The 12,997-nt window shown below is 42.0% G+C and overlaps 1 protein-coding gene across 1 annotated transcript in view; it reads right to left on the bottom strand.

Annotated features, from left to right (window-relative positions):
- The window catches only part of LOC136686881 (inactive phospholipase D5), a 36,053-nt gene that overhangs the window by 1,913 nt on the left and 21,143 nt on the right, over nt 1-12,997 (bottom strand). The window contains exons 3-7 of the mRNA XM_066660941.1: nt 9,087-9,261; nt 7,532-7,649; nt 7,106-7,233; nt 5,027-5,224; nt 3,910-4,046 (exon numbers count right to left, since the gene is read on the bottom strand). Of these exons, the coding sequence (XP_066517038.1) occupies nt 3,910-4,046; nt 5,027-5,224; nt 7,106-7,233; nt 7,532-7,649; nt 9,087-9,261 (756 nt within the window). The remainder of the gene's footprint in view (nt 1-3,909; nt 4,047-5,026; nt 5,225-7,105; nt 7,234-7,531; nt 7,650-9,086; nt 9,262-12,997) is intronic.

Raw genomic sequence — 12,997 nt, 5'->3', positions numbered from 1 at the left:
CACAACCGGTCTTAAACACTGTCCAAAGCTGGTCTCTACACTAATTAATTGAATAAGAATAACAATAAGAACACAATGAAAATCTGAATTAAAATCTGCCATTTAACCATTCCAATATAGATGATAAGTTAATATTAAGAAGCAAATGTAAGTAAAAATCAAAAGATAATATGAGACCTTGAGAAGATAACAGAAAATATATAATTAAGTTCAAGTTAATCCCATGTATAAATGAAGAACTTGTGTCTGATCAGTTGCATCATCACTCTTAACTTCTGCTCTAAATGTGTGGGTAGACACATATGGTCAAACACTGCCCACTGAAAAAACAAATAATAACGGTCATCCTTTGACTTCGTTCCAACATTTCATTTCACACTGTCCACTGGTGCAGTTGATCAAATAAGACATATCTGCTGCATTTATTTGCTTATTTCCGTCTTCAGTACAGCTACGATAATAATGTGAATATCAGAGAATTAAATCACATGGCTTGGGATTTATGGATGAGCGTGAAAGCTCTATGATTAAATAAATCATCACATTACAAGCCACGTGTCAGGGGGTGTGATGAGTAGATTCAGGGAGGCGGACACACTCGCTATAACACGGAAGGTTTAATGTGCAAATAACACGACAAACGAAGTTGACGAATAACACGCAATAACAAAACATGAGAAAGAGCAGGAGACAACACTAGAGGACTGGGGCATGAAACAGGCAGGAGACAGAACGAGGCACGAGAAACGAGAAAACAAGCTAGAGAAACAAGAAACAAACAAGCAAACGAACAAAACCTAACAACAACAAAATGACCGATACCAGGAAGTGAGGGAAGAGGGCTTAAATACATGAACTAACTAGACACACCTGACACAGATAACGAGGACAATTACAGAGAGGCGGAACAAGAGGTGGAGCGAGTGAACATAAACAAAGCCATGTGAGGAGAAGGAAAACAACGAACAGAGCACATGGAAGAGGAAAACAAAGCAGAAAGTGTCAAGGTGTGACAGACGCCCCCCCCCAAGACGCGCAACTCCTGGAGCGCGAAAAACTAGATTCCCCAGGAGCTGGCGCAGGAGGGGGCCAGAAGAAACAAAACAAACGTGAAACCAAAAGACTCAGGACAAGACAGGAAATGGAACTGGTGACAAGGGACTGGACTTAAATGGGCACTGGAAAGATTAGAAAGAGGAGACGGGACTCGTGATAATACAGGGTGCTGGAACTTAGGTTGGAAACTGAACGGGGATTGAGACAGAACAGGAGCAGATAAACGTGACTGGACTTGGGACAAGACGGGAGCAGAAACAGGGTACTGACATTTAGACTGGACAGAGGACTGAAGAGGACTAACAGGGAACTGGACTGGGCTTGGTAGGGGTACAGGAACTAAGACCTTAACAGGGACTGACACGAATACAGTGACAGGAACTGGAAGTGAAAGAAAAGCAGACAAAGGCACAGGGACAAGGACAGAGACAGGAACCAGAACAGGGACAGAGAAAGGGACAAAAACAACTGGGTGGTACCCAGGACTGGCATGTGTCTGTGGGACTGTCCAAGGTGCCAGCCTGGGTACAGTTCTGGGGATTGGCCTCGAAGTCCTTGGCGCCGGAGCCACAGTCACAGGCTTAGTAACGGCCGGAGCCACAGTCACTGGCTTAGTAACGGCCGGAGCCACAGTCTCATGGGCAGAAACGGCCGGAGCCACAGTCTCATGGGCAGAAACGGCCGGAGCCACAGTCTCATGGGCAGAAACGGCCGGAGCCACAGTCTCATGGGCAGAAACGGCCGGAGCCACAGTCTCATGGGCAGAAACGGCCGAAGCCAAAGTCACAGATATAGGAGCGGCTGGGGGAGCCGTACTCACGGAGACTGGAGACCCTGCGACGACGTCCACGGAGACAGGGGAACCTGCAGTAACGTCCAAGGAGGCAGGCGGAACTGCGACGACGTCATCCACGGAGGCAGACGGAACTGCGACGACGTCATCCACGGAGGCAGACGGAACTGCGACGACGTCATCCACGGAGGCAGACGGAACTGCGACGACGTCCAAGGAGTCAGGAGGATGTGCGACGACGTCCACGGAGGCAGAGGAATCTGCGCCGTCGTCCACGAAGACTGGGGAACGTGCGACGACGTCCACGGAGGCAGATGAATCTGCGACGTCGTCCATGGAAACAGAAGAACGTGCGACGACGTCCACGGAGGCAGAAGAATCTGCGCCGTCGTCCACGGAGACTGGAGAATGTGCGACGACGTCCACGGAGGCAGAAGAATCTGCGCCGTCGTCCACGGAGACTGGAGAACGTGCGACGACGTCCACGGAGGCAGAGGAATCTGCGACGTCGTCCACGGAAACAGAAGAGGCGGGCGTCGCTCCTTCGAAGACAGGAGAAACGGACGCCGCCTTCAAGGAGAGCTCCAGGCGTGCCATGAGGCCTGTAAGCTTCTCCTGGAGGTCAGGAGTGAGCGCAGAGCGGTGTTTAGGAACTGGGGTCCTAGCGACGACGTCCACGGGGGCAGAAGAATCTGCGACGTCGTCCATGGAGACAGGCGCGGCCGGAAGCGCCGCGCTGAGGAAGACAGGCGCGGCCGTAGGCGCTGCGCTCAGGGGGACAGGCGCGGCCGTAGGCGCTGCGCTCATGGGGACAGGTGCGGCCGTAGGTGCCGCGGGCATGAAGAGAGGCGCGGCCGGAGGTGCCGCTTTTACGGGAGCAGGAGTTAAAACGCCCAGCGGGGCAGGTGCTCGTGCCGCTCGCCGAGCACGAGTTAAGGATTTAGCGGGTTCGGACGCACTCTCGAGGGACTTCTTTGAACGTAGTTCCCCCGGAGATGCGTCCCTGTTAGCCTCATCTCTCATGTCCTGTGATCTGAGGCTAACAGCCCTTGTACATAACGCCCCCCCAAAAATCTCTCCGGACCTGAGGGGGTAATTCTCTGGAGCTGGGTTTTTAGCCTGCTTTCTCCTCCGGCTCCGTCGATTCCCGCTGGAGGAATCACTCGATTCATGAATCGATTCCTCTGTTCGGGGGAAAGGAACCACACCGGACATGCTCTGAAGCCGTTGACTCCAATCCGAAGCCGCCCTTAACGCCTCCTCCAACGGAATCGTTGCGGAACGGAGTACGGCGAATTACTCCTCTCTTAAACGGGTAGTCCGTGCTAGCTGTGTCCATTTTTGGATCGGTCATTCTGTCAGGGGGTGTGATGAGTAGATTCAGGGAGGCGGACACACTCGCTATAACACGGAAGGTTTAATGTGCAAATAACACGACAAACGAAGTTGACGAATAACACGCAATAACAAAACATGAGAAAGAGCAGGAGACAACACTAGAGGACTGGGGCATGAAACAGGCAGGAGACAGAACGAGGCACGAGAAACGAGAAAACAAGCTAGAGAAACAAGAAACAAACAAGCAAACGAACAAAACCTAACAACAACAAAATGACCGATACCAGGAAGTGAGGGAAGAGGGCTTAAATACATGAACTAACTAGACACACCTGACGCAGATAACGAGGACAATTACAGAGAGGCGGAACAAGAGGTGGAGCGAGTGAACATAAACAAAGCCATGTGAGGAGAAGGAAAACAACGAACAGAGCACATGGAAGAGGAAAACAAAGCAGAAAGTGTCAAGGTGTGACACCACGCTTATTATTGAAATGTACAATAATAAATTGCATAGCTAAACACAGCAGCAACCATCTTAAAGCCTGAAATTAGCTTAAAGAGCAAATTATCTGTTAGATTTGCAATGTAGAGTAGCACTGATTTTGGCTTAAATACACTTTTAGATGTAAAAAGACTATAAGCATGAAATTCACTGCCTGCAATGCTTTATGTGAAAAGATCACATGGTATTTAATGTAACAGAAAATGCGAGTATTCACCTGTGTGAACTATTAGTAATGAGAGGTAGATAGTCTGTCATGGATATATAGATGAACTTGTTTGCTTCCTGAATGACACGCATAATAGCATCGAGGTCTCGCGTCCGATCTTTGGGGCAGAAGATATCTGGAGAACTCTGAAATGATAAACAGTAATATCAGTGATTCTATATTTTATATTTGTAAACACGATTTATATTTTAATAGATATATGTTTATGAGGCTGAGTATGTGGAAGCACAAAACTAGTTCATTAACGTATCAAAAGGTTTAACAAGACACTACTAAAACAAAATGGGACAAACAAGTCAAAGGTAAGTGTTAATAGACAAACAAAGGTACAACTGTAAAAGCTCATGAATGAGACAACACTGAAAACCGACGCAGGATGCACAAGTGAAATAAATACACAGACAGGAAGATGAAACACAGCTGAAGAAAATGAAACTCCAAGGAGAATATTTCAAGAAAATTTAAGAGTTTTTCATCAATAAAGGCTCAAATTACTATAACTACTTTACAATCTTCATAGGATTCAACTTATGTGTAAATTGTGTGTCCAGAACTATAGATAGAGATGTAATGATATATTAATTATGTTCAACTGTAGAACATATGTATTTATAATCAAATCTTTAGGCTAAATCTATTCAGAAAATATTATATGTGTGTTTTTAACACTTTTGAAAACCACTGAATGACATCAACCATGAAGCCCCCAGCTCTGGTACACATAGATTAGTCATCCTTTCTGGAAATGGACAGAGAGTTCTCAGTATCCAAAGATATCTCTCAGAAGAGTCCTCAATCATGAGGAGGGCATCTCTGAAAGGGACAAGAACTGTGATTTCACCTCACAAGCTCTATATAACAGTCATGACACTCTCAGCGCTCTCTGTACATTTCAGAAAAAGCTATCAGTCACAGATGAGCAAAGGTTCATTTATAGCCTACAGCATTTCTGTGTCAGGGAACGCTGCTTTTATGTTAAGTTCATGTGTGTTATGTTTGTTTGGGATATGATCATTTTTACAACTGCAATGATATACAACCTATAGTATATTATATATTATCACCATCAGATATTTGTCATTTCGGGCATGCCATTTGTGCTCACCGAGACATAGGCAGTGGTGTTGGTGCCATTCAGGTGAAACTTAAGCATCCTGTCTTTGTTGTAGAGGGCAGTCAGCCTCTTGGACCATATAGCTGGCACAAAGTCCCTGAACTGTAGCTGCCAGTAGAGATTGAATATCCTGTGGAGGTCCAGCACCAGGCAGCTGCAGTTATAAATAATGACTCCCATCTCTTTCCTCTGTCAGGGCATAAGGGGTTAAAATAAATTTACTGAAGCTACATTGGCATTAAAAAAAAATATATTATTTATTTAATTTAATCATTTTTCCAAATTAATTCTAAATTAAACTCTAAATGCCAGAAGCATTTAAAGAATTTTTTCATAAACTATGGTTTGCTACCTTTGTTTGTAGGCTATTGTTAGTTTGTTGAGCTGCTAACAAGCAATGATGGGTAAATGAGAATGAAAGAGAACCCCCTCAAGTAATAACACTTGTGTAAATGTAACTATGTGTAAATGTGCTTCAACACATTGAAAACACTCTTAAGATCGAGTTCACTGAAGCTTTTGTAAATCATAGACATATGCAGAGTGATAAAATGAAGGACTTCCAAAACATGTAATTTTATGGCATTATACGACATAAAAAAAAACAACTGTATTCGAGTTGTGTCTTATGTGTCTTGTATTTAATGAAAATCATTTATAATCTGAACAAGAATCACCTGTCTCTTGTTTCTCCCCACAGGGGTGACAGCTAGCCAGGGTGTTAGCACTGACACTACCATCCTTTGTACTTGGAATCAGACAAGGGCAGGAGGGCTCCTCTGAATTTTGCGCTGTAATAAACGCTTAAGTGATCTGAGGGTGTGAGTAACTGGGTTTTCCTTCATAGAAAATCCCTCTGGCTTTACGCAACTTATCTGCTGTGTACTGGCACAAGGCCCAGGCTAGGTGCATTCCAAGCATTTACAATTAGCTCCTCTAAAAGCCTATCACTCCAAAAGTTCACACACATTTCTAGCTTTGATTACCACGTCTAAGTGCATATTCCCATTCTCTGTGCATTCAAATGCGAGCTATGGCTTGGTCACTTTGTTTTAGGGATGTTTTGTGCTCTACATAACAGTGAAACTATTAGCACACTGTGCACACTGAGTTCACAAACAGAAAGGTTTAGAAATGGAGGCCTATAAGTATAAAGGACCATTGTGAAAGTAACATCTTACAGAATTCTTCCATATTATGATTTTGTGAAATGTAATGCAAGACTGTGCAAAATTCAGAGACCACACTTAATTTATTTAAGGTAGGGTGACCAGACGTCCTCTTTTACCCGGACATGTCCTCTTTTTTAGACTTAAAAAAATGTCCGGGCGGAATTTCACAAACATCTGGGATTTTGCTTTTCTAGAGTTTACATAGAATTTCGAGAAGCGTTTCGTTCACAAACTAGTCCCGCCCTCCCCTACTCCGATTGGTTCGCTTGAGTGAGAAAGGGGCGTAGTGAAGTAGTCTAAAATCTTCTGATTGGACGGTCTGACTGTAGAGCTACCGTTATTGGTCGATAACCTTCTCTGTACACATTTAATTAGTCAGTCTGCACGTCAGTAGTCCTTGTTTACGTCAGGCAAAGCTCATGTACCCAACCTCATCTCGAGCAGCTATGCCGAAACGGAAATGTAAGTTCTCGGATGAATGAAAAAAGTAACTCCCATGTTTTCCCATGTGTAGCAAATAAAGGTGTAAAGGACCTAAAAGCACACATGGGTTCAGCCAAGCGTACACCGGCAGCGAGGGGCGTGACCTCATCACCCCATCCACAAGTCTCTGAGTCCTGCTTTGACGTGACCCTATGGGTCTGAAATGGTGTGGGATTTCAAAAACATGTAATGACAAAATTAAACATTAACAGAAATAGTACAGAAACTAAAAATTTTATTTAATATCTGTCTTGATTTTAAAAGGAACTAAAATTAATGGTGGGTTCTGACTTTTGCACTGTACTTTCTACAATACATCTCTGATGGGTAACGATAATAGTTCAATGCAAACACATAATTACGCACCAAAACCATTCTTAGACACCATAAACATAAACATGGTGCCCTCCATTACCATCGACAGTGATCTCCAATCCATAGCAGCACTGCCAATGTACATATGTTTCCTGTCCACCACCCAGAAGGAGGAATGGAGTTCGCCATTGGTGAGGGCAGTCATGTTCAGGTCATGCACGTCTGCACCTTGTGATAGAAAGTTAGGAGAGGGTTGAGGTCTTTGTTATACATTGTTAGTTCTATAGCCTCAGTCAAAATATATTAATATTATAAAAGGAGAATAGAGCATAAAGGGTTCTTACTTTAATGAGTCTACCATGTACAGTACAACAAATAGCATTAAAAAGTATAAAACACTTGATCAAAATCTAATTTCCATAAAAAGATTTGTTTGGGTTTCAAGAACATATACTAAGATTTATTATTTTACATTAAAATGAATAGATTTTGGCTAAACTAAGATGGAGTAAGGTATTGCACTGACCATAGTTAAGGAGAAGTTTGAGTTCTGGTATTGCCCTGGTGTTTTCTTCTCCACTAGCCACCTTCAAATGAACACGCTGAGCCTTCAAGCCCATCAGCCGCTGGAGCAAGAGCTGACCCTGTGGACAATGTCACAGTCATAAAATACAAGCTGCAATAAGCTGTACATATCCTGCTGATGTTGGCCAAATCCGCTCAAGGATTTCATTCATGGTTTTTAATTCGCTACTGAGATCTAATACCTATTTCGCCTATACACGTTTTGCAATAGCATATGATATTTACAGATTATTATATCAGAAGACAAAATAGTTAGGTAGATAGTAAGGTAATATCTAGAGGGCAGACATGTTAAACATTTTTGGAGCTTTGATATTGTTATTAAACACAAAGCCAATAAATATATGTGTTGTCACAAAAATGTATATATTAAAATAGTCCAAAAAACTCTAAAATAACTTCCTGTCAGAATCTCTAATGTGAATCCCACTGAAACTGGAACAGTCTTTGGATTACAAGAAATCAAAGCCACACAGCTTTCACAGCAGAGTGAAATTTGTTCAGACTTGAAGTGGATGGTTCCGGAACAGCATTTATTCTGAGGCAATTAAGCTTTTTAACTCAACATTAAAACTACCATCTGCCTGTGGTTTCTAATGATGCCATGGAGATGGAAAGTGGATGGGAGCTGTTTTGTACACTAAACTGAATATGGGGCATACATGTGGGGAACTGCTTTGTGTGTCTTGTCTAAAAGGATGTAATTAGTTTTTTTTTACTATAGTCTTGTGTGCTGTATGAGTTCACAGCAACTTCCAATGAACTACTTTTGGTTATTTTGGTAGTGCATTTAAATGGGTTGCATTTACTGAATAGAAGCCTGTGGATGGGAAATTATAGCCAACAGCTTAAGAGACTTCGTGGACCACTCTGTTTATCTTGTGATGCAAAGGTTCCAACTCGGGCAATAACTGGAACAGTAAACTGGCAAAATGACAGATAATCTTGCATAATGTTGTTTATATTTTAACACCAAGCAAAATAATCGAAACAAATCCTAACAAATGCCAGCTTTCTGCCTTTCCTTTCCTACCATAACAATATAAATGTCATCTTTCATAGTTTTCATTCTGCTCCAGAACTGAGATTTACCATGATATTGCTGAAGGCATAAGGATAACAATCACATTCAGTGGAGGTGATTAGTTTTGTGCAACCACCAGCAGCCCAGAGAACTATTTCCATCTGGCTAAAGTGCTACAGTGGGAGCCATTAGAGACAACTCATCTGCTTTCACTCTAATAAACAAGGTGTTTCAGCAGAGCATGAAGCTACTGTCCAATGTGAAATAGTGCTTCATTATTCCACAGCATGCAATGATTTGCACTTTAATAAATGTCTGCTGTTGGAAACTGAAGTTTGGACTCTTCATTTGATGTCATATGATTAAGAGATGAGTGTATGAAGTTTGCCTCTACGATACAAGGCTAATGTAGCTAATAAGAAATGTAAGATTATAGCTGCTCATTAGCACTGTGAAAAGGGCCTGATTTTACCTGCTTGGCTTGAGCAAAGCGAGACCCATTTGTAGAATTCAGAGCCCACAAAGGTGACACTATCTCCACTGATTTTTGAGCCAGGTCCAGAAGGTTATGTAGCCCTGTGCTCAGTGGTATCGTCCCCTCGTGTGAAATGGAGATGTCTTCTGGAATATTCTCCACAATCACGACCCTGTGTTTACAAGGAAAATATCACGTGTCATATTCTGCATGGTCTTCTGATTTAGCACCACTGCACATTTAGGAATAAATGCCCTATTGTTGTTGTTTTGAGTATTTGGCTTTGGAACAGACCTCCATTGTGCCATTACAAAATGTTGGAACGACCTGAGTGCTACATTAATGTATTGTGGTATCCACAATGGCCTCCACACTGGCAGAGAGTGCACAGGTCATGACCACGCAAACTGGCTCTGAGCATAAATGTTCATGTAGTGGTCATTGCTGTGTAGTTCATGGTTATGTTTTTAGAGTTATTCTCTGTATATAGTGTGTGGTTTTGTGGGTTTGTGTTGTCTTTCTTTGCATTACCCTTCTCCCCATTGTCTGTTTTGAATAGTAGCGGGTGAGAGCTAGTTCTTGGGTCTGTAGATGCCGAACAAGATTGTCTGTTCTCTTTAGAGCCATGAGAGAGCAAAATTCCCAAAAGCACAATGTTTTCCTTGCCTTCTTCAACGCATTATAGACTTCACTGGTAGCTCTCTATTGGACATCAATTCCATCAAAATATTTAAAGTGTATTAAAATGCATTCTTCTTGATGTAATGCTGATTTTTGTCCATTTTTAAAAATGGTCTGTTATTTAGTTTTTTTAGTATTTGCTTTTAACATCAGACCTTTGCTTCTGCAGGCAGAAATGTGCACAAACCCATTTACTTCTCTTTTGATGGAGCGGCACTGTCCTTGATAAATAAATAAATAAATAATGATTATAGTAAAAAGAGCCTGGTAGGCTATAGTGGTGCTCCCTGTCTGTCAGCCCGAACAGCTTTCACTATTGAAGTATCTGAATAGTCAAATATTTGTCAGGTAAAATATAAGTCTGAATAGCTCCCCCTTCATCTCTCCGCGCCACTGAACTAGAGTGACACTTCGATTCCTCAAATACAGGCAGAGTGTTAGTTCAGCACTGAAAGGAGCACAAGAGATTGTAAATCACATCTATTTGTAACAGAAGAAATGAAGCGTACTGGAAATCCACGCATCCACTCACTCCTCCATGCCTGACAGCATCCATAAATTTACTTAACTATACGTATGAGAAAGGGAAGCAAAGGTTTATGAAACAACACGTAGAAAACGAATTGATATAAAGCAGTGTGACATTATTTCACCGTTTGCCATTCCTTTACAATATGAACTATCTGTAAACTACAGGAACTAGATGTAACTGAGTTTGAATAAGAGTTGGGGAAACATTAAAAAGAAGGAATTTCAGATGCTGAGATACAATTCCTTTTCCCCCCGTGGCAGTGTATATGTATTTCCTCCTCAAGTTACCCCCAGGCCTCAGGCATGAAAAATTAGGCTGAAGAAAAAGTTCACGTAAAATCCCTTTAACCTTTAGTGGTTATTATGTTTCATGGTTAAAAAAAACTAGATCAAATATATTCACATCTCTTTCTATGTCACTGAAAATACTGACACTACAGATGATTAAACTACATATAAACCTTGATTTTATAAGAGTAACAGATTTTACATCTCTCTCTCTCTCTCTGTCAGTGTGTGAAGCGTAGGAGAAGAGGGTTGCATTGACAGTCCAACACAATGGGCAGCACTTTGAACACATTTTGTAAGTGGTCAGAAACTTGTAAATAACTCACGAAAGAATAAAGATACATTAAAACCAAGCAAACCATTGTTTTTCTTGTGAAATTCCTAATGAGTTTGATTGTGTCACATGACCCTCTTCCCATTGAAAAAACAAAAATTGGATCCAAAATGGCAGACTTCAAAATGGCCGCCATGGTCACCACCCATCTTGAAAATTTTCCCCCTCCCATATACTAATGTGCCACAAACAGGAAGTTAATATCACCAACCATTCCCATTTTACTAAGGTGTATCCACATAAATGGCCCACCCTGTATATATATATATATATATGCAGCCCCTTACATTGGCCTTCAAACCTCTGTACATACACATGGGTATACAGAGGAGTTTTTGACAAAGATTGAATATTTTCTGTGGTTATAAGCTGCAGCGTCTCCCCTAGGAATGAGGGTTTAGCCTGGCTGAGATAAACAGTTACAGACAGAGACAGAGTACGTACACACACAGAGGGAGAGAGAGAGAGAGAGAGAGAGAGAGAGAGAGGGAGAGAGAGAGAGATGAAACGTGCTAAAATTGTTCATGCCATTATGCTCAGGTTCCATGAAATAGAATGCTGACTGGACTCCAAATCTTATTTATTAAATAGATTTTTTGCTATCAACCAATTGCACCAAGTACAATTACCTGTGTACGACAAAAGGATTCATTTTGTGATTCGACTGATATTCAGACCTGGCTGATATTGTTTCAAGGTCTTTGAGTGTTGAGGTATCTGTGGTAACAGGAGCGCTGAAGACCTGCTTTTTTTTTAAAAAAAAAAAAAGCCAAATGAGCTGGACAGTGTTTCATATGTTGTTACACATTCCACCATTAAGAAGCTCTGAATCAATATCTCCCCTTCCAATGATACCCACACAACAGGGCATACAAAAATATCTTCAGTACAATGTCTTGAATTTATACACATGCCTTAGTGTAGACTGCTTATTTCAATAATGATATGTCTTCTAGTGTATAACCAACACCACACAGACATGGTAACAAGGTCAAACTTGATTTTCACTTTTACTTTAAATAAGAGAAGCAAACAGTGATTAGGTCTTTGCCATGGCATTACATACATGGCTTCAGACATTTTGATCACTGGCACACTTAATGCTGATATTGAACTAGTGCTTTGAACTATAAAAGTGGTGCATTTTTATAATTTATTTTCTGCACCCAGTGTAGGATAGTGCTGCTGTCCTTAACCACTGAACCCCATCTGACTGTAAGTGCCACCTAACTGACAGCTGCCTGTTCTGTAATTTTCCACAATGCGGTGTAAAGCAGCGCTGTAAATGAAGTGCACTTTGCCTCCAGGGATAAACATAAACTCATAATTCACTGTTGTAATACAGGGCTCTAAAGCCATGTTGCAGTACTCTAATGCCAGTTTGACTGGAGAATGTAAGGACTGGTCACTGAACATTGCATATTCTAAGATTCTAATGTTCTTATGGGTAAATGTATGTTATGACTAGCTTAAGTTATAATAAACATACGTATATGCCATTGTAGCTCAGTGTATCTCAGTAGCTATGCACCATATTTATTCATTCATTCATTGCCTGTAACCACTTATCCAGTTTGTGAGTCTGGAGCCTACCCCGCATCACTGGGCGCAAGGCGGAAATCTCATTCTTAAGGGGGCGCCAGTCCTGCACAGGGTGACACACACTCACACAGTCACTCACACCTATGGACACTTTTGAGTCGCCAATCCACCTACCAACGTGAAACTGGAGCATCCGAAGGAAACCCACGCGGACACAGGGAGAACACACTACAACAAATCAGTCAGTCACCCAGAGCGGGATTCGAACCCCCAACCCCAGATCCCTGGAGCTGTGTGACAGCGACACTACCAATATGGTGCCGCCTTATGCACCATATTATTCTTCATAATTTTGCACACCCACTAATGATTTCCTCACAACACAGTGAATCAAACGTTCTAGTATCTAGTACAGATGTAAATAATAAACCACTCAATCACTAACTCATAAACACTTACATTTTTAGTCCTCATTTCTAGCTGAACCAAGCATGTAATGCCCCTAAGATTGAAAAATAACACAATTTCACAG

This window comes from Hoplias malabaricus, chromosome 2 (genome assembly GCF_029633855.1).
Source record: "Hoplias malabaricus isolate fHopMal1 chromosome 2, fHopMal1.hap1, whole genome shotgun sequence".
Lineage (NCBI taxonomy): Eukaryota > Metazoa > Chordata > Actinopteri > Characiformes > Erythrinidae > Hoplias > Hoplias malabaricus.
This window is presented reverse-complemented; position numbering and strand designations above follow the sequence as displayed.